Raw genomic sequence first — 25,475 nt, 5'->3', positions numbered from 1 at the left:
GCTTCATCTGCCTTGGATTAAGAATGTTTTAAGTACTGCGCAGATTTGACCTTGGCATTAAACTCAAGTACTGAGTTTGTAGCAAAGTTTGCAGCAACTGCTGTTAATCCTTAGACTTTTTACAGCTGCTGTGTGTGTGTGTGTTGTTTGTGTGTGGGTGGTGTGTGTGTGTGTGTGTGTGTGTGGTGTGTGTGTGTGTGGTGTGTGTGGTGTGTGTGTGGTGTTGTGGTGTGTGTGTGCGCGCCGCTTCTAGTGCCGCTGGTTTGTGTGTCTATGATATTTCTGGCTTTACCTTCTTATAGACGAGGAGTACTGCTGCTGATAGTGGATGGCAGCGTCTCTCTGCTTCAGCAGCATGTCCAGCTGTTTCTGCAGACGGTGGTTGTCCTCCTCTGCCTGGTCCAAACGACTCATGTCTGCATTGTGACTGGCCGTCTTCTCGTTGTAGCGCTTCCTCAGAGTCTCGTAGTCGCTCTTCATGGCCTCCAACTTGTCCATGGCTGTGTCATACAGCTTGTTGAGGACATCAGATGACCCCTCCCTCATCACCTGGAAATGACATCATTCAGGTGTGGGCACAATAACACCTCATTGGGTGGTGCATTTAAATAAGCAGAATAACAATGGACTGTTTCAGTACAATTATATAAAGATGACATCTGGCCATTCAGGAGTGCCTTATTCAATTCCACGTACATCTACAATTCAGGTACGGCTAATGTAAATAATCCAGTCTTAAATTAACAGTGTCTTGGCACAGAAAAGTAACTTTGTATCTTAAGTAATCAATTAATTCCAAGGCACTCTACTGTGTGCTGAGGTAGCAGGCCAGAGCAAGACTGAAAGCCAGATTCTGCGCAGCGAAGAGCTTTACTTTAATGGAAATACAATACTAAAATTGTTGTGCTTCACTGGTGCTTTTGTTTTCAGAAAAGTTAGACTGTCTGCAACTCTTTCCTAGTGCTATGGATACAAATTTAAAAAGATAAAACATAAGAGAAAAGCTTCTTGTTAAGTTTCACGTTTGTAAAACCTTGCACGACGTACTGACTTAAACTTGCATAACACTAATAAGTGCTGTCACACCAAACCTGTTTGGTGCAGTTCAAACAAACTCTGAAGTGTTTGCCCATGTGATTCAGTTGGTTTAGGCTGCTGTGGAAGCTGTCATTTGAACTCTGATGTGGTTTGAACTGCACACAGACCAGGTAAAGAAAAGGTGAGCCTCAGTCTACTTCCAATTAGACTCTGTGCAGTTTGTTTGTGGTGCAAAAATAAACAGGACTGTGTGAGAATAGCTTAGTGATATTCATAAGTTCAACTACTGTTACATTTTCTTCATCCATGTGCTGATCAGGGAAACTGCCAATAAGGAACCTCAGGGCACTCTGGTGGTTTATATAACCACAATGTCCACAGTTCAATTTTGGACCTTTGTTACATATCATATCCCCCTCTCTTCCCCCATGTTTCCCGTCTGCCTCTGTCCACTAAACAGCAGAAATGCCTTGAAAAAAATATTAAAAACAAAACAAAAAAAAAACCCGAGATAGAGGAAGCAATCTATATAATTACACAAGATGATTTTGCACCGCACATGAGAGCAGGATTTTGCCTGAAACATTAGAAAGTGAAAAGTGCTTGTGCTTCTATCCTACTCCATTTATTTTGGCAGTTCCTCATTAAAAAGCCAGTCAGACGTAATGACCCCACATCTATCATGAATAATGATACGGTACAAGACGCCTTGTGTTTGTCTAGTCTCTCTCTGTCTGTCATTATTTATTACATATGAGATCAATTTACAGTCTTGACTAATAAAGCTTATAATTACTTATATTTTTTTATTGATTTATTTTATTTTTCTAGAGAATTACTATTGTAGGTAAAGCACTAAAAAGCCAAAGGACAAAGCAGGACAAATTCCACACAAGAGAGAGTACACTATGTAGCATGTCACTGGCATCTAACAACTACATAATAAAGTTCCCCTTTTGACAGCACTGAGCTAATTTGATTCCTAATTTGACTGACGCTGAACAGCAGCTCAGCAGATGATGATACAAACTGTGGAGACAATGAGGCATGTATCCCTCCTATCAAAGAGCCACATAAGACATTCCCCATGGTTATGTAAGGTATTGCTAACATTTAATGATCTGACCTTCTGACTGCAGTGAGGCTGAATACATGTCAGAGAGCGAAAAAGTAAGAGACACAGGTTCAGTCATTTGTCTAATTTGAAAGTATGTTTTGATCGATGGAGACATGGTAGGACTGATTGCCTGACCTCATTTCTCTGAATGATGCCGTCCTCTTGGAAGTAATGGTCACAGAGAGGGAAACAAAATTGATTTGTCTCAAATGTCAAGATCCAAATGATTGCATCTCAAGGGCGCTTGAAGATGGACACGAGACAGAATGCACCTGTTTGTGCTTGTGAATGTATCTATTCTCACATGTAGGTGTATAAGCATTAATGCAGATGGGACTGTTGGTTGCACAGGTACCTGTTGATGCAGCATCCTCATATCAGCCACCTCTCTCTGGTCGTCATCATGCAGTCTCCTCAGCTCCTCGCAAGCCTGCTTCACGTGGTTGTGCTCCCTGACCAGCTGGATGTTGTCCTGTCTCACTGCCTCCAGCTCATCTTTCAGCTGGGCGTGCTCGCTCACCAGACGGCTGTGCAGCGTGCTTAGGAGATACCACCACAAGTACCGTCAGACCGAGGGCGCTGCCAGCCATGCTTCAAATCAGGATTATAGCACTTGTAGCCAGGCAAAAAGATAACTATGCCTTATGGGCCACAGGTCAACAAGTGCACAATTAATCATTTTTAAATAATATAGATGTTTTTTTTAGTTTGGTCTATTCAACAGGATGTCAAGAAAAAATGCCCACCACAAACTCAAAGGGACCCAAAAGGGCCGGATCTCACACTGCCTTGCTTTGTGCATATTGCTTATTTATTATATATTGCTCATCGATATCAACTTCATGGTGGAGGTACGTGCGTTATGAGTTTGTGTCCGTCTAGTCTGATATGCTCATTTACTGCTTAATTCTATACCTTGAAAAAAATCTAACCAAACAAATAAACAGAAAATCAAACAGAGGCCACAACTGTAGACAAGTTTAAGCTCACTCTGGGTTTCTAGGGAGCTCCTTGTAGCCTGAAGATACTTAAGAGCTCGCTCACTCCATAATTAGGTAGTGTGGAATAAAATAATTATGTTGTAATTACTTTTATGCTGATATTAAACAGTACAAACAGCCTCTTATGTAATACTGCTTATCTGGTAACTGTAAAAACATGAATCACTAAGATGACTAATAAAATCCTCCATGATTACTGAGTGTTAATGCTTGCATATGTGTTAAGTGACTTATTGATGTAAGTACAATTCATTGGTCAGGCATGAATGTTCTTTCCCATTCACAGAGGATGGTGTTTAGTGTCAATGGATAAGGACAGTAATAAATAAAGACTTTCTCTGATGTGCAAACAGAGCCCAGAAGGAGAGGCTTAAACATGGCAATAATCCTTCATCTGTCTGTTTGCATTGGGGCCAGATGTTGGTTTCCTACACTTTGGAGACAGTATGGCATCATTAAATCACACAAATGGACCAGCCTCCCCTTCACGTCAACTCGGCACAGCTTATTTCACAGGACAACAAATGCGGCGTTCATAGCATTATCCTCATGGCACAGATGCCGTGCCATGCACACAGGGTTCAGATGATGATTACAGACCGTGCTTTGACAGGAACTCTTCAAGAAGGGCATTACATATAGAGAAGTGATTCAGTTTATAGTCATAACCTTTGGTCTGAAAAGACGACTCAGATTTATGCTGCTGAGAAGACAATAAAAACAGTCCTTATTTTTTTCTAAACAATCACAAAGATGAAATTAAAGTGATGAAGGGATGCAAGGATTTTTTCATGGCTTAACTCATCAGCTTTTCGACTGGTATAAAGGCTTCATCCCCATTACTCTCACAAAAATAAAATCTGTTCTATGCAATCTGCTGTGAATATGACAGAGGAGGAACTGAATACCGGCTAAAACCCTGCAGGCTGAGCGCAAATGCATATAGCACAAATGCGCCGGCTGTTAAAAAATTTACAAAAAGCCCTGTAGTAGGCTTTCCACTTACTGGTAGAAGTCTGCTTTCTTCACAGCCTCCTCGCACCTCTTCAGGGTGGTGCTGTGCTGGTTCTGCAGGGATTGCAGGTCTGCCATCGCCTTCATGCACTGCAGCTTCAGACGCTCATAGTCATGACCTGCTTTTGAGTTTGGTCTATTTCACAGAGAGCGAAGAAGGGAGACAAAAATGCATCCAAATTGAGTTTCAAGATGCCACATGGGAGGATGGCAGAAGTAGGATAAGCATAAACATCATACAAACTTTGTGCTCATGAGAACACAGGGGGAGACAGGTACCATTAAAATTGTATGCTTATCCCTTGTTTTACAGAGTTGAGCACATTTTAAAACAATGTCGCACCACATAAGACCTCAGCTTACTTGTATTTTTGTTGCCTTTAAAAGCTGAACAAGGCAAAAAGCCTCTATTCACTGAGTGCAGGTACACACAGGATCACTGCACCTTTCTGTAAATGTTTGTTTTGGAAAACACGCAGTGAGGCGCATGAGATCAGAACAGTACCTGCAGTCATCGAAGGTGGTTCCAGGCGAAGAGAGAGCCAGACGTTTGCGCAGTTCGTCCCTCTCGCGGGTCACATGTCGGAGCTGGAACAGAATCGTCTCCATCTTCTCGTTCACCTGGTGGCTGTCCATGTGGGCCGGCGGAGGGGAGGAGGCTTGAGCAGGCGTACCTGTGTGAGTCAGCATGTCACTGGTGGCATGTGCCGTTCACAAAGCTCAAATGATGGGGGGGGGGGGGGGGGGGGGGGTGAGTGCAGCTCCATCGATTTCTTTAAAATGTACACTCTTACTACATCAAAGTGTATAACTCGTGTGTTTTGACAAACCTCTAGTCCATGTTCATTAGTTCAACTTTTTGGAGAATAACAAGACAAAATGAAAACAAGGACAAAAGACTAGTGTATTTGCAAGGTCCAGTAGTCTGACTGAACTAACTTGGTCTAAATATTAACCAATCATAAGCAAGAACTCTCTGTTGCAGCTACTGGACCAAAAATCTACACATTCATTTACAGTAGGTTACAAGGAAACACCTCAACTATTATCTTACGGTATCATTTTTAATCATTGTTTGCAATTTTGAAGCTAAAATCTGTTTAATGTTCTACCTCACTGTTTTACTCATTAACCTCAGTGCTTAATATATGACACAGAAATCCCCCCACTGATACAAATCAAAGTTTCCCTTTCAGTGGCATGGACCAGTCAAATCCTCTCTCCCTCAGAGAATGACTAAATGAAACAGGTCTGTGTGTGTGCGTTTGTGTGTGTGCGTGTGCATGCGTTTGTATGTGTGTGTGTGTGTGTTTGGGGGTAGAGGGTTTCTAAATCCTTCTCACATCTGTGTAATCACTTGCATGTGCTCAGAGTCTAAACAGGCAGCAAGCAATGACTGACTGTTATTTATAAAACTGTGGTTGGTTCCTCAGAACATGCTCATTGTTTTGTTTTTTCCTGGAAGATCCTGTTTTCTTATGACATTTCTGCACCTGACACCTGAACGCCACCATGAGCACCACACTCACCTAAGCTGCTGAGAGAGCTGCTACTCTCCGAGTCGGACGGCATGGTGGACAAGACGCTGTAAGTGGACCCTGCGGGGGCGAACAAAAACATTAAAGTCAGCTCCGAGTGTACTCGACCATGTCTGCATTATAGTTAGATGATTATCTCCAGCATTGTATGGTACATCAAGGCTCTGCAGCTTGGGTTACATTCAGGGGCCTTTACTGAAAAAAGGCCAGCTGGAGGCATAATAAGGTGGGACTTTCCCCAACTTGGGATGACGGGCCTGTGGGCTGACAGCAGAGTGTGGCTAATTATCAGTTGGGCAGGGAGCTTGAATACTGACTAGCCAGGGCCCCAAAGAGGCTGCAGCCTCAGAGCTTCTCCTTTTATCTCCTCTGACAACATCACACAGTCCCCCCTGTGAAAGCCCCGTCTTTTATAGCCTACAGTGATTCATAATTAACTGTACAGAAAGGAAGCCCCGAGTACAACACTGTAAGTATTATGGAGAAGATGGTGTTATTTGAAAATATGGTGGAAAAGTGATTTTTGAAGAGAGTATGAAAGCGTGCAACTAACAACTGTTTTCATCATTTGTAAAACTCTGGCCACTATGTGTGTTACAGCATCTTTCATATTACTCTGGTGGCATATGTTTCTGTAGAGAAATTAGATACCCATGTGAAGAAGTGGTTCAGAGTGGGACCCCATGATGCGGGACAAGAACTAGTTTAAATGTTTTGAGACGTAAATGTCGGGTTGTTCATTTCAGAAAGTTCCAGAAATTGCCAAACTTAGCCAGACATCACAGGGAGTGGAAGAGGGTTTCTGAAGCTCACCGATTATCTAACAAACACTGGAATATACTGACACTTTAATTATTGTAATGGGCATTTCTGTCTGCCGCAGTGTTGTTTTTGATACTACAAGTGGGCGCCAAAGTCGGAAATAGAGCTAGATCCACCACCAGTACGTCAGCCAATAAGTAACAAGAAGCTGGGAGTTCAGAAATTCCACAGATCTTTAAGTCATTTAAAAACACTGTCTACAATACATAGTTTATACACCAGAGAGCACTAACAACTTCATTTTTCAACTACAAAAATGTCCCACTCGGGACATATCAGGGTCATAATTCTTCCTTTAAAAATGTGTGAGGGATCCTTATCAGAGATGTTTGTTTTAATGTTCTCAGATTGGTTAAAGTCTCAAAGATTGATAATAGCCACAAAAATCCAGTATCTACTGGGCTGTAGTTTTAAAATTTTCAAAAAACACACTAACATCTTTTAGAGTAAATGATTATTCAGATAGTAAAAACTGTTTACCACAATTTCCCACATCCCATCTGATACATTCAATTTGTTCACTTTGTCCAATTAACAGTCAAAAACCCAAGGACACTTAAAACTTGACACACACACACACAAATATATATATATATATATATATATATATATGTGTATATATAAATTGTTTGTTGATTGATGCTTTTTTGGCTCAGTTGTTTCAACACTGCTCCCAACAGTTTACACTTTTCATCAAATGTTAATCTAATGAGCGTCTCGACACATTTCTACCTTTAAGTGTGTCAGACAAAAAGAATTTTAATGATGCTTGAGATGTTTAACAGACTGCACAAGTCTTGATCAAACAGCCAGGAGTGCACATTTACTGAGATCTAACTTGGCTGTGGGATGAGCAGCTTATAGTTCAGTTAAATCAGCAACTTCCACCCCTGATGTAAAGTCTAGCGCGCAACTCGGAGCAGGAGCATGACAAACGATTCTATTTACCCACGTCCCAGTACTCTAAATCAATCCCTGGCTGGCTGCGTTCCCACTAGCTAAAGGAGACTATGAGTTTGATTAAGACTGGAAGGAGCCCAGCTAACATGGCTCACCCCTCTTTTTCCCAGCAAAGAACTGAAAGAAAAAAAAAGACTGATGTGCCTCAGGAACCGTGGCATCCCATGGATCAAGCTCTCTTTGTTCTCGTTCTAGCTTAAGTTTCCCATGACTCCGTTTGAGTAGAGAGTGTCTCAATGGGCAAGGTTCACTGTGTCATAGCTCACTCACTTTTCTGCTCCGTGAAAGTCATGTGACTGGGACATTGCTGTGGTCTGACCCTCACCACTCAAGTATCTCATTTAGGTTGATTTCTTTGCTACAGTCAGAGCCACTCAGCGCCCTTAGGACATTTTCTAATTTACCTAAAACATTCACGAGAACAAGATGGAAAGGGGGGAAATGGTCTTTAGTTTGCAGTGGAACACTCTTTGTTTCAGAGCTGAGAACAGGAGCACCAACACTGAGTGCTGATATAATCTTAAATCACATCTATTTCTCTGCTCTACTGATAATTAGTGAGAAACCTACTGTGCCCTGTCTATGAAAATGGGCACATGCCCTTACTCATCTGACAGCTCTACAATAGGTTAAATACATTATCTCACCTCAGGTGGAACTAACCAGTTAAAGCTGAGGGCTTAAATTTTCTTAAAAATCAATTCAAATTCATTAATTATTAATTTTGTTATTTACACCTGCGCTTTAACTACTCTGAAGTGTCAAAATGTTGCCCATGAAATTGGTGCATTAACCATCACCTGAAGATTATTGGAATAGTTTGGAAAAAATCTCCAAAAAGGGAACCTTTAAGTATCACAACAAATATTGGATGGATTCAATGAAATTTGTTACTTTCATGATCCCCAGACAGTGACAGTAGTGCCACCAAAACTGGTAACATTTGTGGTTAAGAGTGAAATGTCTCGGCGACTGGTGAATGGATTACTATGCACTTTGATGCAGACATACAATACACTGACTTTGTGAACTTTGATCCTCTGACTATTCAACAAGCCCCATCATCCTGTCGAAATTTCAACTTGTCCAGTACCTTGGTTTATCTAACAGTTTGGATTTCTTTACAATTAGCATTACAACATCACAGCTGCTAGCGTGGCTGTAAACTATTATTCTTGTTTTATTATTAGAAATACCCTTTTAAATCTTCCACTATATAAAGCATGATGCAGCTCAATAATGACTATAAACCAGCCAAAAAAAACTGTACTGAATGGCAATTAAATGCTTGTTGCGTTTACTGTCCATGCTAATAGCTTAAGTCCAATGGAAATAATGGTGGATACTCTAAATTTCTTTTCCACTTCTAAAGAAAACCAGTGAAATCAAGCGTTTTACTCTCCTACTACCCGATACCCAGTCTTATTTTCCAGTGGCACAGGTCAGCCAAGTGAACACGTCAGTCACGATACACACCCTTATGATATGCTGCTGTCATGTTATTGTTCTTTAAGAAAAGGTGAGACCAATCTGTAAACAAAAGGTCTCTACTGTCTAGCCCTGAAGCTACGGTTATATAAAAACTGAATTATCTTTGTTTGCTAAAGAAAAAAAAAAAAAAAGCAAGTAAACCCTTGGGGATACTCACCTTGTTAAGTACCATACTGGCATGCATCATATGCACATCACAGTGAAATTCTTGCAGCTCTGATCATTTCAAGAGGCTACATTTAGCATATCTGCGGTTGACATTCTACTTTAGAGTGCTTTCTGAAGTTGACTAAGAAAGAAGAAGCTCTCACTCATTAACATTGTTTTGATTTCAAAGGTGATCTAGCTCTCTCACCCACTGGGATTCTGGGTGAATGGGAAGTAACAAGATCAGGCTGCTGACAGTGAATATTATTTAAAAACGTAGTGTGGAACAAGCTACTGTTTTGCTGGGGAAAGGCCCTTCTTTTGGCTGCACAGTGGAGGAACCTGTCTGCCCAGTAGCAGAAAGTGGCTCAGCCCATTTGTGTCCCGTGTGACTAAGGAGCTGCAGACTACAGCAAACTGCTAAGACCAGCCCAGTGCATGTTCATGTAAAAACCTCTTCAGCAAGAGAAACAGTCTCTGCTGAGTATCAGAACTCACTTTTAGACTCGGTGCATGACTGTGAAATGCAGCGCAAAAATGACAAAGATTAGAAAAATGGAGTCACTCGGCAGATTCAGTTCTCTTATAAATAATGAGGACAGAAAAAAATGCATAATTAACACCTCTCCATTCAGCTCACTGAGTATGACACAAAGGCTGACAGTGAACAAAGTAACAACCAATGCAAATATTGCTTCGGAAACGCAAAGGTGTAGCAGAGGTGCTGAGCTGGGATCATGAACGAGTGTGCATGCATTACTCCTGCCGAACACTATGTTTATATATTACATATGAATGAAGGATTTAGTGCTGAAAGTGATATTGAGAAATATTGGGACATAAATCATGACAGGCTCAGCTTATGCTGAATTTGATGACGAATTTATAAGCATCATAAGAACGTGCAAGAGTATTTCTGTAGCTTTAGATTTTAGCTGCGACTGAGAAAAACATATTGAGGAGGTACTCATCACTGAGTGGAGTATTTTGACCATTTTGTGAGCACATATGATAAAACTAACCTCATATCAAACTGAATGCACTCCAGAGAACAGTAGAGACATCCCAAAACAATTAGACAAGAGGCTGAGATATGTGCTATCTTTTCACTGTATCATCTACAAGCAGCTGTTTGTTTTTATGTGCGGAAACAAAATCGTTGGTATCCGGTAGATTAGATGAGGCTGAAATAAAAGACAGTAGAATTTGTGTAAAGTTAGAAACTGTAATGTAAATGTACATTATGGCTATTTCTCAGTTTACCACTAAAAAAAAGGTGGTGGTACACAATAAACTCTTTCTTGATCTTGGTTTTGACCACATTAAATTTTATTTTGAATATTTTTAGTGCAAAAAGTGCTGGAAATGAGTAGATTGTGAATCCATCAGTCAGTCTATGGAAAACTGTCCACAATTTTGATAATCATTAATCTTTTAAGTCATTTATAGAGCAACAAATGCCTGACATTCTGTGTTTTCAGTTCCCAAAATGTGAGGGTTTTGTGGTTTTTCCTCTATTTTATACAACTCTAAATTTAGTATCTTCAGATTGCTTGGACAAAACAAGCAATCTGAACACATTACTGTGGTCTGAGGGATTTTTGAGGGCCAGTTTTTCGATATTTTCTGACATTTAATAGACCAAACTATTAATTGCGAAAATAATAATTTGTTGCAGTTCTACTGGCAATCTGAGGACTTCATCAATAACATTTTATAAACCAAACAGCTATTAAATTGATTTCAAAAAGTATTTTACAGATTCATTGATGATGAATAACTGTTAGTCTCAGTTAGTTTTTTACCGAGACAGGAATGAAACTGACATCTATCATTCTCCCCTTTATATTCCCTACACATCACTGCACTGTGTGCAATAACACACATTCATTTCTTCACTCATTCATTTGACTTTGACAGTGGGTTATTGATTCTTTCTCTCTCACACACACACACACACACACACACACACACACACACACACACACACACACACACACACACACACACACACACACACACACACACACACACACACACACACACTCTTCAGGCAGCCCCAGCTTGTCACTACATCGATTGTTTGAGTCTTTTTAGGTCCATTAAATACTTTCACAACAGGCTATAGCAGGCTGTGCTTTTAGTGACATGGCAAAGGAAACAAGCACAGCAGTGTGAGTGTAAATAAGCATCAGGTCACATGATTGTGCAGCCCTCTCTCTGTTTACACTTGCCCAAAGGAAAAGTCATGCCCTTCATCAAGTTGTCATATGGTCAATACTCCTAATGTTAGTTAGATCATGCTCAGAGCAAGATCGAAAACAGGTTGGATTTTAACCAAATAAAGCATCTCTAAATACACTGTAGTTCACTTTAATAAAGCTGCAGTTGCCTCCATACTAATCTATTTTATACATGGTCCTTTGTCCTTTCTTTTACAGCACGCTAAAATCAGTTAATTAACATCAATCAATTAACCCAGTGATTGCTTCTCACCAGTCGTATGATCCACTGGTCCAATGCCATTCAGCAGGACGGAGTGCAGGTGAGGGTGAGTCTTCTCCAGAGCAGTGCAAAACTCTGCGAAATGGTCTCTGTCCTTACTTATGAGTATCTTCAGGAGGAGGTCCACTTTTTCCGAATTGGAGGAGCAGTTGTGTCCCAGCTCGTAGCGTTCAGACTGACTAAGGGTCCCGCAGTGAGCCAAAACATCCACAACTCGGTCCGCATCTGTTATCGACTCCACCAAGTTCTGGTAACATTTCTCCAACAACTCTTTATGCTTTGGCTCCATCTCTGTCCCCTCTTCTCTGTTTCGCTCCCCCTCCCCACCACCTTCGCTTTAACCAAACCAGCTTCGGGACAAATCCAGCTTCTTAATCTTGTAGTCAACTTCACTTCGGACTACTGTCGTGACTCCCCGAAACTATCCCGCTCGGCCCAGCTCGGACGGTTTTCAACCCGAATTGGAGGATACACAAGAAGTAGCCATATTTGTTGCCCAAGGCTGTTGACTGCACGGAGATGACAACACATTTTCCCAACCGCCGCTCCGTCCTTCCCGAAAAAAAAGACGCCTCTGCCTCTTTAAGCTCCGCTCTGTGTACGCTACGAAGACATTGTCGTCCTAAAATCAAGTTCTTTCGACATGTTGGAAAGTGTAAAAACTCTTCAGGAGCTCTCTCTGTGAGACTGCAAACTCCGCCATGTCTCACCGTCCAAGCAGCTGTAGCCCTGTGCCAATCATATTTCCGTGCAATGGACATTTAAGGTAAACGTGGGCGGGGCTTTGTTTTCAGACGCACCTGGCTCCCCGCCGCTTTAATTCCCATTATGAAAAATATATATAAAGATATAATACTACTAAAATATAAGATATAAAGACGTGGTTCCAGATTATTCTATTATTCATGTGTGGTGTTCAATCAGTGGTGGAATATGAAACTGCATTACAAGCCTTGCATTGTCACTCAAGTAAAAATAGTGTTCTTGACAAAAATGTACTTAGAAGTGATCAATATGCGGTAAATCCCCTCCTGTGGATCTCATACTTTATTGGATTATCATGTGAGGCTTACTATCTGTTCTTAAGTACAGTACTTCAGTAAATGTACTTAATTACATTCCACCACTGTGTTCAGTAGTGTGTTTGTAAAGATATTTTGCATGTATTTTTCTTCATGCTGGCCTCCATAACATTACTATTGGAAGTAAAACAGGGCCATACTCTACTTTAGAAAAACTGAGGCCATGAGCCTTGAAACGTCTTAGCTGAGACCTGAATAATGTATCTAACTTGTAACTTTTACAATTTCAGGTGAACCATCATCTTATCTACCCAGTGGTTAAAGATAGTCATATTTTGAAGAATTAGATCAAATATTTTGGAAGTGTAAAATATTCACCATTAAACTACTATTAAGCTACATGTTTAATTATAGAATGTAAGCTGGATGCTAAGCCCTCTAAATTCCCAGAACAAATACAAAGAACATGAACTCAGTGATGGAAAATTTCTATAATCTCTTTGTATTTCTTTCAAAAAAAAGTGTGTCTGTGGTTTACAGTGATGAGTTGATCATTGTCCTATAATGCATCGATATATGTAATAAAATGTAACACTGAGATATTTCCATAGACATATTTATTTAGTACATTAGTTTATAGAATATGATCTAGTTATTTTTAACTCCTATGTGATTAGCTGTAATAAGTCAAGACCCAACACGAAGTCTCAACATAGACATGAAGGGTCACAGTCTATTACAAAAATTATGTTTGGTTTTTGTCTTACTTTTCTCTATTTCTTGCTTCTTTTTTGTGAAATACGGATACTTTTACATCTTCAGGACTGTAAATTTCTTAAAATGAAATAATCTTTGTTTAAACCGATCATTACTCAAAACTGACAATAACTTGATCTCAATACATATGCTACGTTTTACTCACAAAACAATTTAAAGGGGGTACTAATGTCTGTGGTTGTTATACTGTATGAGTAAGAGCCATTGTATCTGGTATATTACTAAGTAGTGGCATTAATATAGTGTTTGTTTCTTTTTGTTCTAGTAATCAAGCACAAAGCCTTTAAGCAGTTGTGTAAATATTACAGCATTGCAAATCATGTATTTATTGATTTGGTCTTTGCTTCCCAAAGCTTGATCTGCTCAGCGTATCCAGTAATTGATGCTGCACATGCATTATGCATCTAATCAAAAGGCTTTTATATCAAACTTGATCTCTTTTTTTAGAGCAGATTGTATACCTCCAGATAGTATAGTTCCCTGTCTCTCATCTGGATTGTCCCCTGATAAATCTGCCCCACTCTATGAGCTTTCTTCTGCTCTACATAATCCATCAGATCTCAAAGGAGGCCGACATCACACAATGAAATCATGTGTAAGATCATCTTTACATTCTAATCTGTAGCCACAATATGGACTAAATGAATTGGAGAGATGCTGAATGTGGAAATCTGCTTTGAGCTCATTTGCCACATTTGCTGACAGTACTGTATATTATTAAGGAGCTTCAGTGTATTGGCTTTATGAGGGCCGTGACTCTCTTCTGGAGCTTGCTGGAGCACACAGGGCGTGTCTTTAAAGCTTAATACGGTACACAGTGTGCCTATACATTTCCCCACTTAAGTTTAAAACTGCTTTAACAATGTAAATGGTTACGTAACAACTCTACTAATTTCTTTTCCCTGCGGGGAAAATCCATCCGGAGCTCACCAAGAAAACTAGCTGGAATGTTTAGGAATTATGTAAATTCTTAAAACCATCACACTAGATTGAAATGGGGGCTGTTACACTTCAAAACTTCAAACTCAGGCTGTTGTTTTGCTGTGATTTATAGAATAATGTGCTGTCTTCTGGCGATCCACTGCTCTTCTTCAAAGCCTCTGTATCTGAACGGATGCAGACTGCACACATAAATAAAAAGAACAGGTTGGACGGGTTTTATTCTCTTATTTTGCCAAATAACAGAGGATGAACCTCAAATTGTGCAGGTTGCAGCTCTGCAGGCGGGCTAGTGATATCTGCTGCTACATCTCATTATGTGTTGTTGATCTAATCCTTGGGTCTGTAATTTGCTCATATGCACTCATGAAGTTTAAAGCAGGATTATGTCCCTGGCAACCAAATGTCACTTAACCACACATTCCTTATTGGACGGCTGGAGAAAATCCACTGCAAATCAACAATTTGGTCAATACTTACTTGTTTATAACACAGTATTAATATTAGAGGCCAGTGATGGGGATGTTTATTAAGGTAAAATGCTGACTAATCTCAATAGATCCACTGAATTGGATTTTTTCATTCAGATTATGTTTAATCGGTCTGTGAAACAAACCTCTAATGAGACAGTGTTTTTTATCAGTTGTCATTTTGTTATTTTCCTTTATATTTGAAGGGGTTTTCTTTCAAAGTACCATATAAAACATGAATAATTCAGCATTCAAGGACATAAAAACATGGAATATGAAAAATCTCTCAGGTGAAACATAATATTATTCCATTTCTTTTCTGGCATGATGAATTTTAAGAGATTTCAGTCACATTTTCAGTCAAAAAATTCAAATCAAAATCATTTCAATTGTCATTTACAAGAAGAGGAGAAAGCTCCAGGCGTGTGATGGCAAGTGTGAGGGCCAAGAGCTAATCAAAGGCTGACCTTCACAGCTCCCATCTCCCACTAGTGCTGATGACGCAGACAGATACTATTGATTTACCCAACTCCCATCCGCACGTGTCTGACATCTCCTATAAGACAGTGTAACCCTGTGCGAGTGTATTTAAGTGGGATCCAAGTCCCAGAAAGAGTGCAGCATCTTGCTATCAAGCCCACATGTTAATAATTAAAGCACTTTGTCTAGAAATCAGCGTCGGGGAAGTGCTCTGTTTTGTCTCCAAAAGTAAAAGCTGGCCAAATGGGAGCCCCCCCCCCTCTCCAATTTCCTTTTGACCCATATATTTCAGGAGGTATCACAGCAAACAGTCTCCACAAGAGAGAAAATACACAAATACCAACATCAAATATTCATCCGTCTTTGTGCTCCAGCTGTTGGGGGCTTTTCATTTTGAGTGAATATGAGAAATAGCGAAGTGAGAAAGAGGTACAAGACGTGAGGCTCAGTAAAAGTCATTTGTCTCCCCATCACAGTCCCTCTGAGGCTGCACTTTGAGGCCCATGAGTGCAACAGAAAGACCTTAGGACATCCGTGTCTCCAATATGGACACTATTTATAGCCGCGAGAAAAGCTCTCTGTGCCATATCACTCAAGCCGCAGAGCAAACCTGAACATTTTCTCCCCGTCAGATTATACAGCAAAGCACACGCACAGAGACATTACTTATGTAAGCCACATTACTCGCATCTTTTAACGGAACATACAGCTCGTGATGCTCTGAGGGGGGGGGGTTGTATTACAGACCAAGGTGTTGAAAATGAGACTAGCTTTGAAATGCAAATTGCTCATTGTGCTTTGGCTCAGAGGAGAAAATCCACATTCACAGTGTTTCATGCAAAACACATGATCCCAGTTCACAGAGACAATCCAGATATGCCAAAATGTTTTTTTGTTTTTTTTTTATTGAAATGAGAAGTGGTTGTTTGAAAGTCTCTGGAAACACTGAGACTATCAAATGGCAAAATGTTAGAAAACTAAACAGGCATCCATTCAGTTTCAATCATTATCATGTTATAAGGATGACTGCAAAGTAGAGTTAGAGTAATAAATATGCCAAACTCCCAGTAAGCAGGCAAAAAACAATCACAGACATAAGAAACGGCACTTCATGTGAGCCAAGAGCCCTCTACTGGCAGTACAACATACAAACCAGTATAAGGACACTATGAAAGAAAATGTAAACAAAACATTGAAAACCAAACAATGTGAGGATTACATTTCTGCACCAATACAAGTATTATTATAGATTGTTTGTGAGATAATTGCACAGTGAAACACTGACTAACTCTGAACAACAAAGCAGCCCTGACAAAAGGCACAATATGATCTGTCTTTGGGCTTTGGCATTTTCAACATTCAGGGAAAGGCAACGCTGTCTGTAAATGCTGAATAGTGATTGATAAGGTTTACATTTCATTTCAAGAGCAAAACAGACAAGTTTTGTGAAGCTGATATAAAGAATATACTGCCAAGAGCTGATTTGCATAGACTTTCAAGCAGAGGGAAAAATTCGGGTTAGTTTGCACAGACACTTAGATGGAGATGGAGGAAATGCCCCTTAGCAGATCTTTATTTTTTTTATTTATTTTTTTTACATTGAAAAATTACCTGGAATTTAATTGACACCAGATGAACAAGCATAAAATGATCATATCTATGCTGTATAAGATCCAGTTATATTGAAATTGCTTAAACTTGCTTAACAGTCTCGCACAGCTTTTTTAACATAGTTGAAATGCTTGGCAGTGAGGTAAACTCTGCCACAGTAACACTGAAATAACACATTTTATAAAGTACTGTGTTGAATGATTCCTTGTATGTGTACTTTATAGATAAATGAGTCAGTCTCCTTGTTCTGCAGTTTTAGTTTTTCTTATTTTGTGAAACTCTATTCATCTAAATTCAGAAAGAATCAGACTTTACAATTAGCAGTTTGTTGGACTGCTCTATAATATACTTTGTTTTTTAAATTAAGGATTGAATTTTCAGGCACCCACTTTTGGCTATAGGCCTCCACCTCTAATCTAATAAAGATAAAGCTATCTACTGTGTCTTTAAAAATCTTCATATTAATATATATATATATATATATATATATAATATATATATATATATATATATATATATATATATATATTTACTATTTGGCAATCATACAGTAGCAAAACAAAACTATCATGTCATCAGAGAGAATACAAAACTAACATTGATTTACTGTTGTTATAGGAAAACTAACATTAACTGCATGCATCAGAGGTGATATAAGGTTCTACAACATTGTTTCAGTGTGGACATATACATTGCCCTTAGGAGAAGTTGTCTTCTCTTTTCAGTCGCTACCCCCGCACAGCTTCAGCAGCAGCTTCTTGTAATCCCCAGAGGTGTCCCCCTGAGAAACACATAAAGATGTGTCATATAAAGATCGCAAAAAAAAAAAAGTCATTGACGTTAATTATCATAATAACATGATTGGCTGGACTTACCGAGATGTGAGTGTACAGAGATTTTCCGTACTTCTTCAAATACTCCTGTCTGATGTCCAACATATCAGTCTCAGAGCGGGACACCATGATACGGATCAGGGTTCTGTCCATGGTCCCAGCGCCCTGCGAATGCATCACAATATGACACTTCACTGACTGCCGCGGTGAAATCTTCTCCTCTGCCCCACCGCAATAATCAGAGGAGGAAACGATTGGTTTGTGAGAAGAAGAAAAAAAATGTGATGATTAAAAACAGGTGTACCTGCATGGACTTGTGGAGCCTCTCTGCAAAGTAGACAGGGGTGTTCTTGATGCATTTCACTACAAAAGGGGAGCAGATATTGATGTTAACAATCAACAAATGAACGAGTCTTGTGTGCATCTGCGAGATCAGACCGACGCTTCAGCTGATAAATGAAAAAGACAAGATAGAGGGATTGTAAAAGTTGATCGCTTGGGACTGACAGCATTAATAACTGCACTGCAGATAAAGAGGAAACTGTATTTTATTTAATTTGTTTTATGTGACGGCTTCGGCCAAAGAGTTTATGTTCCTATCCCCATTTTTTTGTTTTGTTATTTTTTTTAAATTAGCAGCATGACAAAAACTGACATTTCATAAATTTTTAATTTGTGCAACTTTGTACAACTCTAACTAAAAATAGAGTCAGTTCATTCTACAATACCATGTCTATTAATGTGTGGTAGTTTTCTGAGCATCTTCTATTTTAAAACTGACTCATTCAGAGGATTGTGCAACCTTTAGTTTTCCAATCCATCATTTTGCTTTTGATCAATCATCAAGTTTTAATGAAAAGGTATGTAGGTCAAACAGCAGCCTGTGTGCATCAGAAAGATATTTTTATTCCTTCCAGGAAAAGCCTTGGAACACAAACATCTTGACGAATGACTTCAATATATACTTAAGGCTTCAACATGTTTTTGGAAAAGCCACTTCAGTTTGGTTGAGGTTTGGAAAAAAAAAAAGAGGACCAAAACAACATACCCACAGCCACCATGCCATCCTCCACATGGCCAGACATTTCCCTGCAGATGCTCTTCTCAATGTCTCTCCCACACATCTGCTGGTACTCCTGGAAGACTAATAAAAGACACGAATCACATGCAAGACAGTTACAATCATAATATTTGAAAACATGTACAGACATATGCACCAAGAGGTCAATATGTACAGATCTGACAGTGGAAAAACAAAGCCGGAGTTTTATTAGGAAGAGAGAGAGAGAGAGAGGAAGAAAAAAAAAGGGTTGAAATAACACACCTGCCCGAAGGTGAGGCTTGCTGCGAGCACACAGGATGGCATTAAACTGAGACTCATCAGTTCCCACTTTATTTTCTCCAGCAGCATACAGTTTCTGTTGCGCGCGCGCACACACAAACACACACACATTATAAGAGGAACATGATCAGGCATGTTAATTACTAGCCAAGAATGTTACAAGCAGCTTTAAACCAGTACCTGAGCGTCCTGTTTGGCCAGAGAGATGTCAACAGTCTCCCTTTCATCACGATTTCCCTAGATGGAATAAGACACCAAGTGTTTGCTCACTAAACAGTATAATGGCATGAGCGCTCATTATCAATCAGGTGGACAACGTGCAGCAGCTACCTGACAGAGAGAGACCAGGAGTCGGCGGAAGTGGCCGGAGGTGTCGTTGCTGATGGCGTCCTCCAGGCTCTTCCCATACTCTGTAGGGAAGGTGTGGCAAATGAATTCATTTGCATAACATTTGCATAATGTTTAGACACCACTTATCACGATCCGTTATCAAGTTCAAATAAAAGGCTTGTCACACTGCCTGAAAGAAAACTGCGATCATTTCCAAATTGATTTACAGGTTTTTAAATACTAAGAACAAACACCATAATTACCAACACTAGACAATTACAGAGTTTTTTCTGCATTTAGAGGCTGTAAAATACTGTTTCCATTGTTAATGTTTGTGATGTAGAGCGATGGCCTATATTTTTAATCATGGTCAGAAGGGAAGTACACAAAATGTTATTTATTTCTTTTACAAGAATATTTCGATAACCCTGACATTTATATGGTAAAACAATCATCATGATCAAAATGACATACCTTTCAGTCTTTCTCAGATCTAATCAATGAATCAATTAATGAAGTTAAAACTTTTCAAAGGATTTCAAAAGATATAATGTAGGCTAAAAAGAATGTGGTGGAAATATATTTGATTAAATTACTACAGTTCAAAATTGTAATGTTCAAAATGTAGCAACAAACTGAATGTGTACAGACAGGACAGACACAACATTCTCTCACATGGCAGAGAGAAGATGTTACAGAGCTCAATCTTTTTCTTTTCCTCTCTTTTTACAAAAATCTGAATCAAAAGTGTAAATGACAACGGTCAGAACTCACGAGCTTTGTAGATTGTGGTGATTTCACGAATCTCTGCATTGGAGCGTGATGAAAGAATCTCAATCAGACAAGCTTCATCAGTTCCTGCACCCTGAAATAATATCAAAAAGCCTTGGTAACACATTCAAAGACCCACCTAATTCACAAAGAGAATTATTAAAGGTCATGAGCCATTGTGGGGCATTCACTTGCACTTAGGGGATTTTTTTGCTCTCATTTTCCTATTACACTAAAAAAAAAAACACACACAATTGAAGCATCTGCTGAGACAATAACTAAAGTTTCCAACCTTTATAGCCTCTCTGAGTTCAGCTGCGTCATAGTGCGCAGGGGTCATTAGCATGGCAAGAACCAGTTTCTCAAAGTTTCCAGTGAGCTCAGACTTCAGATCATGGAATAAATCCTAAAAGGGAAAATTGCAAAACAAAAAAAACCAACATGAAAGCAAGGTCATATGAAAACCAGGAAAAGCAATTTCAACCGTAAAAATCAAACAAAACAAAATTTATATTAGAAAAAAAAATATTAGAAAAGATACCTTTCCGTAAGTGGTTTTGTAGGCAGCCACCATTGGAACCCTCTGCCTGTTGGAACGACTTCCCAGAAGTTCAATAATGGCACTTTCATCAGTGCCTATTCGAGATGTTTTTTCAAAAGAATCAATTAAGTGTAAGAAGGGTAACGAGCCAATAAATTTTTCCATTTCTTTTGAATGACAATATATTTAATGGGTTTAGCACACTCAAACACCATTTACGTACCGAAACCCTTCATAGCCTTTCGAAGAACTTCAACATCTCTCAGTGGATCGGCCCCTGGAAAGTCTTTAATAGAGCCCCTGAACCCTTTCTATGATTTAAAAAACATCATGAGAAATAAAAACATTAGAAGATAAAAATACCACAGACAAAGACAACAGTGTTTTTATCTGTTTGTGAATTTAAAGATAGTTTCAGAGAAGTCCTGAATGAAGACAAATGCATCTTACAGAAATGGCAGGTGCCTGATGGTTGGAGGGAACTCCACTTCCATATCCAGGCATTGAGGGGTTAGCTGCAGGGGCACCAGGGTAATTTGGCATGGGTTGGCCTGGGGCAGGGCCTCCTGGGTATCCTTGCTGAGCTCCTCCTGGCTGCAAACAGAGGACAGCTGTAAGTGCTAAGTACACGGTGACAAACTTTATATGGAGCCAATAAGGTTCAAGTTGGGCTGGTGAAGATAAGGTGATTTAAGCAAACAAGGGATTTAGCTTAAGTCAGTCCATATGTTATTAGTGACGTGGTGCTGCAGACGTAAGGAGTGAGAAAAGAATTTATGTACCGCGCCATATCCGCCTGGTGCTGCACCCCAGCCTCCACCTGAAAAACACATTGATATTAACACTCACAATGCAATTCATTTCAACAACAAATCCTCACGACCCTGTTAACATCTCGCGACCTTACCTGACGGAGGCATGGAAGGATAACCTCCTGCTCCAGGCTGTTGTGGGTATCCTCCTCCTGCCTGTGGAGGGAAGCCTCCAGCTGGGGCAGGGTAGCCACCTGCCTGGGGAGGGTAGCCCCCCGCTGCTGGAGGGTAACCGCCCGCTGCTGGAGGGTAACCGCCAGCTTGGGGTGGGTATCCACCTGCCTGTGGGGGGTAGCCTCCTGCTGCCGGAGGGTAGCCTCCTGCTGCCGGGGGGTAGCCGCCTGCTGCTGGTGGGTAGCCGCCTGCTTGGGGTGGATATGCTCCTGGTTGAGGTGGGTAGCCCCCTGCCTGTGGTGGGTATCCACCAGACTGAGGAGGGTATCCTGGGTAGCTCATCTTAAGAACCTGGAGGTGACATGAAGTTATGGCTTGTTACTATGATGTACATTTGAGAGCCATCCTATGGCCCCTTTTGCCCACATGGCCTTTTGTGGAACTTTTTGAGGTCTTTCTACCGGAGTAATCTCAGTCTAAATGTAGTACCCTAACCCTTTTCAGTGATCCAGGAACCATCAAGGTGGAATCTGCTGTACTGAGTGTTGATGGCAAAACATTAGAGACACAACTGCCATGTATACAGCATTCATTCAGACTGTAAACAGGCAATGGCTGTTGTTTTCTCACATTGGGGCTTCTGCTCATTTGTGTAGTTTGCTTTATCGCTGTGTTTCTCTGCATGTAACACAAACAGGAACATGCAAAAGGCACTTTCAATTCTTGGTTTAGTTAATACAGCATTTACAGGCCACTATATACTACTAACATTAACATTAGCTTTAATTTTTGTTTCTAATGTCTAAACAATCTAAAAACACTGAACCGGGAGCTATCCAATATCAGCAAAAATGCCAGTAACAGTTCTTTAAAAAACACACAATCATTATCTGTTATTAGTATGGAATTTTCAAACAGTGATCTAAATACAACACAAACTGATACCCAACCCCCTCACACTGTACTCATCACACTGTACTCATCACACTGTACCTCATCACACTGTACTCATCACACTGTACTCAACACACTGTACCCCCACACTGTACTCATCACACTGTACTCATCACACTGTACCCATTTGGTGTCATCTCTGCCAACTCTGAAGTAAAGCAAACACAACAACAAAAAACCCTGCCCTATCCATGTTTTCAGTTTTATACGACGTCCGCTTCACGGACAATATGAAACTGCTCGACCACATTAACCATATTTGTTGTTTTTCTTTAAGTGTTCTACTTTCCCTTCCCCTTTCTCAGAACCAGCAGAGAACAGTGCATTATGCAAATTAGCAAATGTCCCCTAATCTTTTCAGTTACACATTAGACCATAACTAAGCAAAAGACACATTACAGTTGCAGGTCTGTCTGTAGAGATTAGTGATAATCTAGCAGACTGTAAATTCACATTGTGCACATGCACACAAGAAAAGAGGCACTCTGAGAAATCAATATTTTTGTTTTTGACATCTCAGTCAAGACCTACAGGTTGTACCAGGCTCGGTTGTTGTAATGCACATAGATTTTCCTTACAGTGAAAATGCATCCAAGTTTTACAAATAGTCCACTGATTGGCTCTAATATCATGCCTTATTTTAGGGTTATTTATAGCCAACAGACAATTCAACTTAAGAGATGCACCAGTGTGTTATTTAACCAGACCTAAACACTGTGTCAAAGGTGATTCTCTGGAAGGGCGTTTCAGTTGACACTTCCTTGCTGTTTTCCTGGTCTCTGCTTATCCTCATTGAAACACTGGTGAGGGTTTCACGTGTTATCGGAAATACCAGAATTTCCACCATAGCAAACATTTACGACAATAAAATAAATGCAAGAAAGTCCAGATTTGTTTATATCTGACACAAGAATCATTGCAGAAATTAATAACAGATAATCTTTATATTAATATTTATTTATTCTGTAAATTGCATTTCTATTTTTTAAACAACAAGAACGACAAGACTTCAATGTCCGATTGGCTTTTTAATAATGTCTTTTACGAATGTCTTGATTTCTAACGCAAACCACCAACTTGCAATTTTTTGTTGTATCGTCCGTTATTTCAAACGTAATGACACGCTAAGGCGCGAGTATGTTCACATCTAAATCCCCTGCTTTGACTTTTACGATTTTACTGACATGCTATCTGATCGAGAGCATCACAGGCCTGCTATTTCTCAACTCGCCAACAAGCAATAAAGCTAAGATATCACAAATCTAGTAATATGTCTACAATAATAAGGCGCATATAAAGCCCATACACTATCAAGCCTTATGTGTCACTTAGCTCCAACATCTTTGACGTACAAGAGCCTTTACTCACCCACCCCGTCGTCCGTTAATGTTACATAATACTCTCTAGCGAAGTTACTGATTAGCATTTAGCATCCAGTCTGAACACAGCGGAAGAGAGGAGAGCATGTTAGATAGATAGTTAAAAAAGTTAAAAGTAGCTACTAGTATTAGTATAAGTGTTTAAAATAAGGGAAGTCTTGCGCTTGTTGTTGTCGAGACCCCGCTAAACAGCTCAGCAGCTGCTGTGTTTGTTTGATTGGGCGAGGCAAATTTCCTATTTATCATTGAACTAACTTGATTAACTACGTAGTCGCACGCAATGCAGTGCACGACTAATATCTCACCGGTGTTTGCAGTCCAAAACAGATTAAAGATTTAATAAAGATTCAATAGCCACTTACTTAACGGGAGCGGAGTTAAATCCAGAAAAAGAAGGACAGAGAGATCAGCTTGAAGGTGGGTGGGTCCTCAGCATTATTTCCGCCCTGCAGTAATAACCTTTGCTCAGTTGCTTGTTGTCCACAGTCACAGGAGAGGGTGATGTTGACTCAGCGGGCTGTGGAGTGTCATGGTCCCCTAGAAAACTTGTCTATACATCAGTGAGTCTGTTTACTCGGTGACATAACCAACGGCAGAAAAGCAACAATGTAAAAAATTCCTACTTAAAGTACAGAAGTATCATCAGCTAAATGTAATGAAAATATCATTAGTAAAAGTAAGGCTACTTCTTTCACAGAAAAAATGGCCCCTGTGACTGATTGTTAATAGGCTTCTGATACACCAAGGTGTGCGGTGTATTTTTTTTTTATTTTATTTCATTTTATTTTGATAGTTTTCCTTCTTTGGGCCTTAAACTGTCAGTGAAACACTAACAGTGAAACAGTAAGCAGTTTAGAGGTTGAAATCTCTCTGCCAACAACTCATGAACATCTGACTCACACGCTATAAAGTTGAGAACCACTAATGTAGTGAATTATATTTCATAAACCTGTCATATTCCCTATATGTAAAATCTTAATCTGAAAAGTAGGTTTCAAAAAAATGTAGAAGAGTAAAAAAAAACCCATTTATCTCTGAAATGTATAGTGGGATAAAAGTACAAAGTAGCACAAGTACTTAAAAACTTTGGATATTGGTGAACATGTATTCTGTGTCATGTCTTTATATAGGCTACAGTATGTCATGGGGAAGTATCTGTCATTTTAAACATGTCAAAAATTGAATAACATACTGAAATATTTTTATATGTATAAAATACTGGATTCAATATTTCTATTTTATTCCAAAGTCAATTATTGTTTTCATTGTTGGCCCCTGAATTCAACTCAGAAGATAATGTTGGGGCAGGAAGATGATATATGATCAGTATCTAATACAGTATGGAAAAAACCGACAGCTGAGTCTACAGCTTCCAGTCATCACCAGGCCACAATGTGTGGCATTTCACATGTGATAACTTGATCGTATAATTTGTGAATTACTGCATTACTGAAATACTACACTCAG

The 25,475-nt window shown here is 39.7% G+C and overlaps 2 protein-coding genes across 3 annotated transcripts in view; both read right to left on the bottom strand.

Annotated features, from left to right (window-relative positions):
• LOC111220286 (disks large homolog 5-like) overlaps nucleotides 1-12,257 on the bottom strand; it is a 32,903-nt gene extending 20,646 nt beyond the window's left edge. The window contains exons 1-6 of the mRNA XM_022743320.1: nucleotides 11,625-12,257; nucleotides 5,700-5,768; nucleotides 4,676-4,829; nucleotides 4,163-4,306; nucleotides 2,511-2,694; nucleotides 293-549 (exon numbers count right to left, since the gene is read on the bottom strand). Coding sequence (XP_022599041.1) covers nucleotides 293-549; nucleotides 2,511-2,694; nucleotides 4,163-4,306; nucleotides 4,676-4,829; nucleotides 5,700-5,768; nucleotides 11,625-11,922 — 1,106 coding nt within the window. The 5' untranslated portion in view covers nucleotides 11,923-12,257. The remainder of the gene's footprint in view (nucleotides 1-292; nucleotides 550-2,510; nucleotides 2,695-4,162; nucleotides 4,307-4,675; nucleotides 4,830-5,699; nucleotides 5,769-11,624) is intronic.
• A 3,949-nt stretch (nucleotides 12,258-16,206) lies between these two features.
• Nucleotides 16,207-24,472, bottom strand: LOC111219726 (annexin A4-like). Of its 2 annotated transcripts, none has more exons than XM_022742477.1 (15): nucleotides 24,371-24,472; nucleotides 21,657-22,026; nucleotides 21,532-21,569; nucleotides 21,200-21,343; nucleotides 20,973-21,060; nucleotides 20,750-20,844; nucleotides 20,501-20,614; nucleotides 20,212-20,302; nucleotides 19,438-19,517; nucleotides 19,288-19,344; nucleotides 19,090-19,183; nucleotides 18,814-18,909; nucleotides 18,070-18,128; nucleotides 17,808-17,930; nucleotides 16,207-17,713 (listed from the first exon to the last, which is right to left on the bottom strand). In XM_022742477.1, exons 2-15 carry the CDS (start codon nucleotides 22,015-22,017, stop codon nucleotides 17,654-17,656), a joined length of 1,500 nt encoding a protein of 499 aa, XP_022598198.1. In that variant the 5' UTR covers nucleotides 22,018-22,026; nucleotides 24,371-24,472; the 3' UTR covers nucleotides 16,207-17,653. The 2 variants fall into 2 exon arrangements, with proteins under 2 accessions (XP_022598198.1, XP_022598199.1); XM_022742478.1 differs by lacking the exon at nucleotides 24,371-24,472 and adding an exon at nucleotides 23,998-24,179.
• Between the last annotated feature and the right edge of the window lie 1,003 nt (nucleotides 24,473-25,475).

This window comes from Seriola dumerili, unplaced genomic scaffold, assembly GCF_002260705.1.
Source record: "Seriola dumerili isolate Sdu_G_001 unplaced genomic scaffold, Sdu_1.0 BDQW01000068.1, whole genome shotgun sequence".
In the NCBI taxonomy this organism is placed as follows: Eukaryota; Metazoa; Chordata; class Actinopteri; order Carangiformes; family Carangidae; genus Seriola; species Seriola dumerili.
This window is presented reverse-complemented; position numbering and strand designations above follow the sequence as displayed.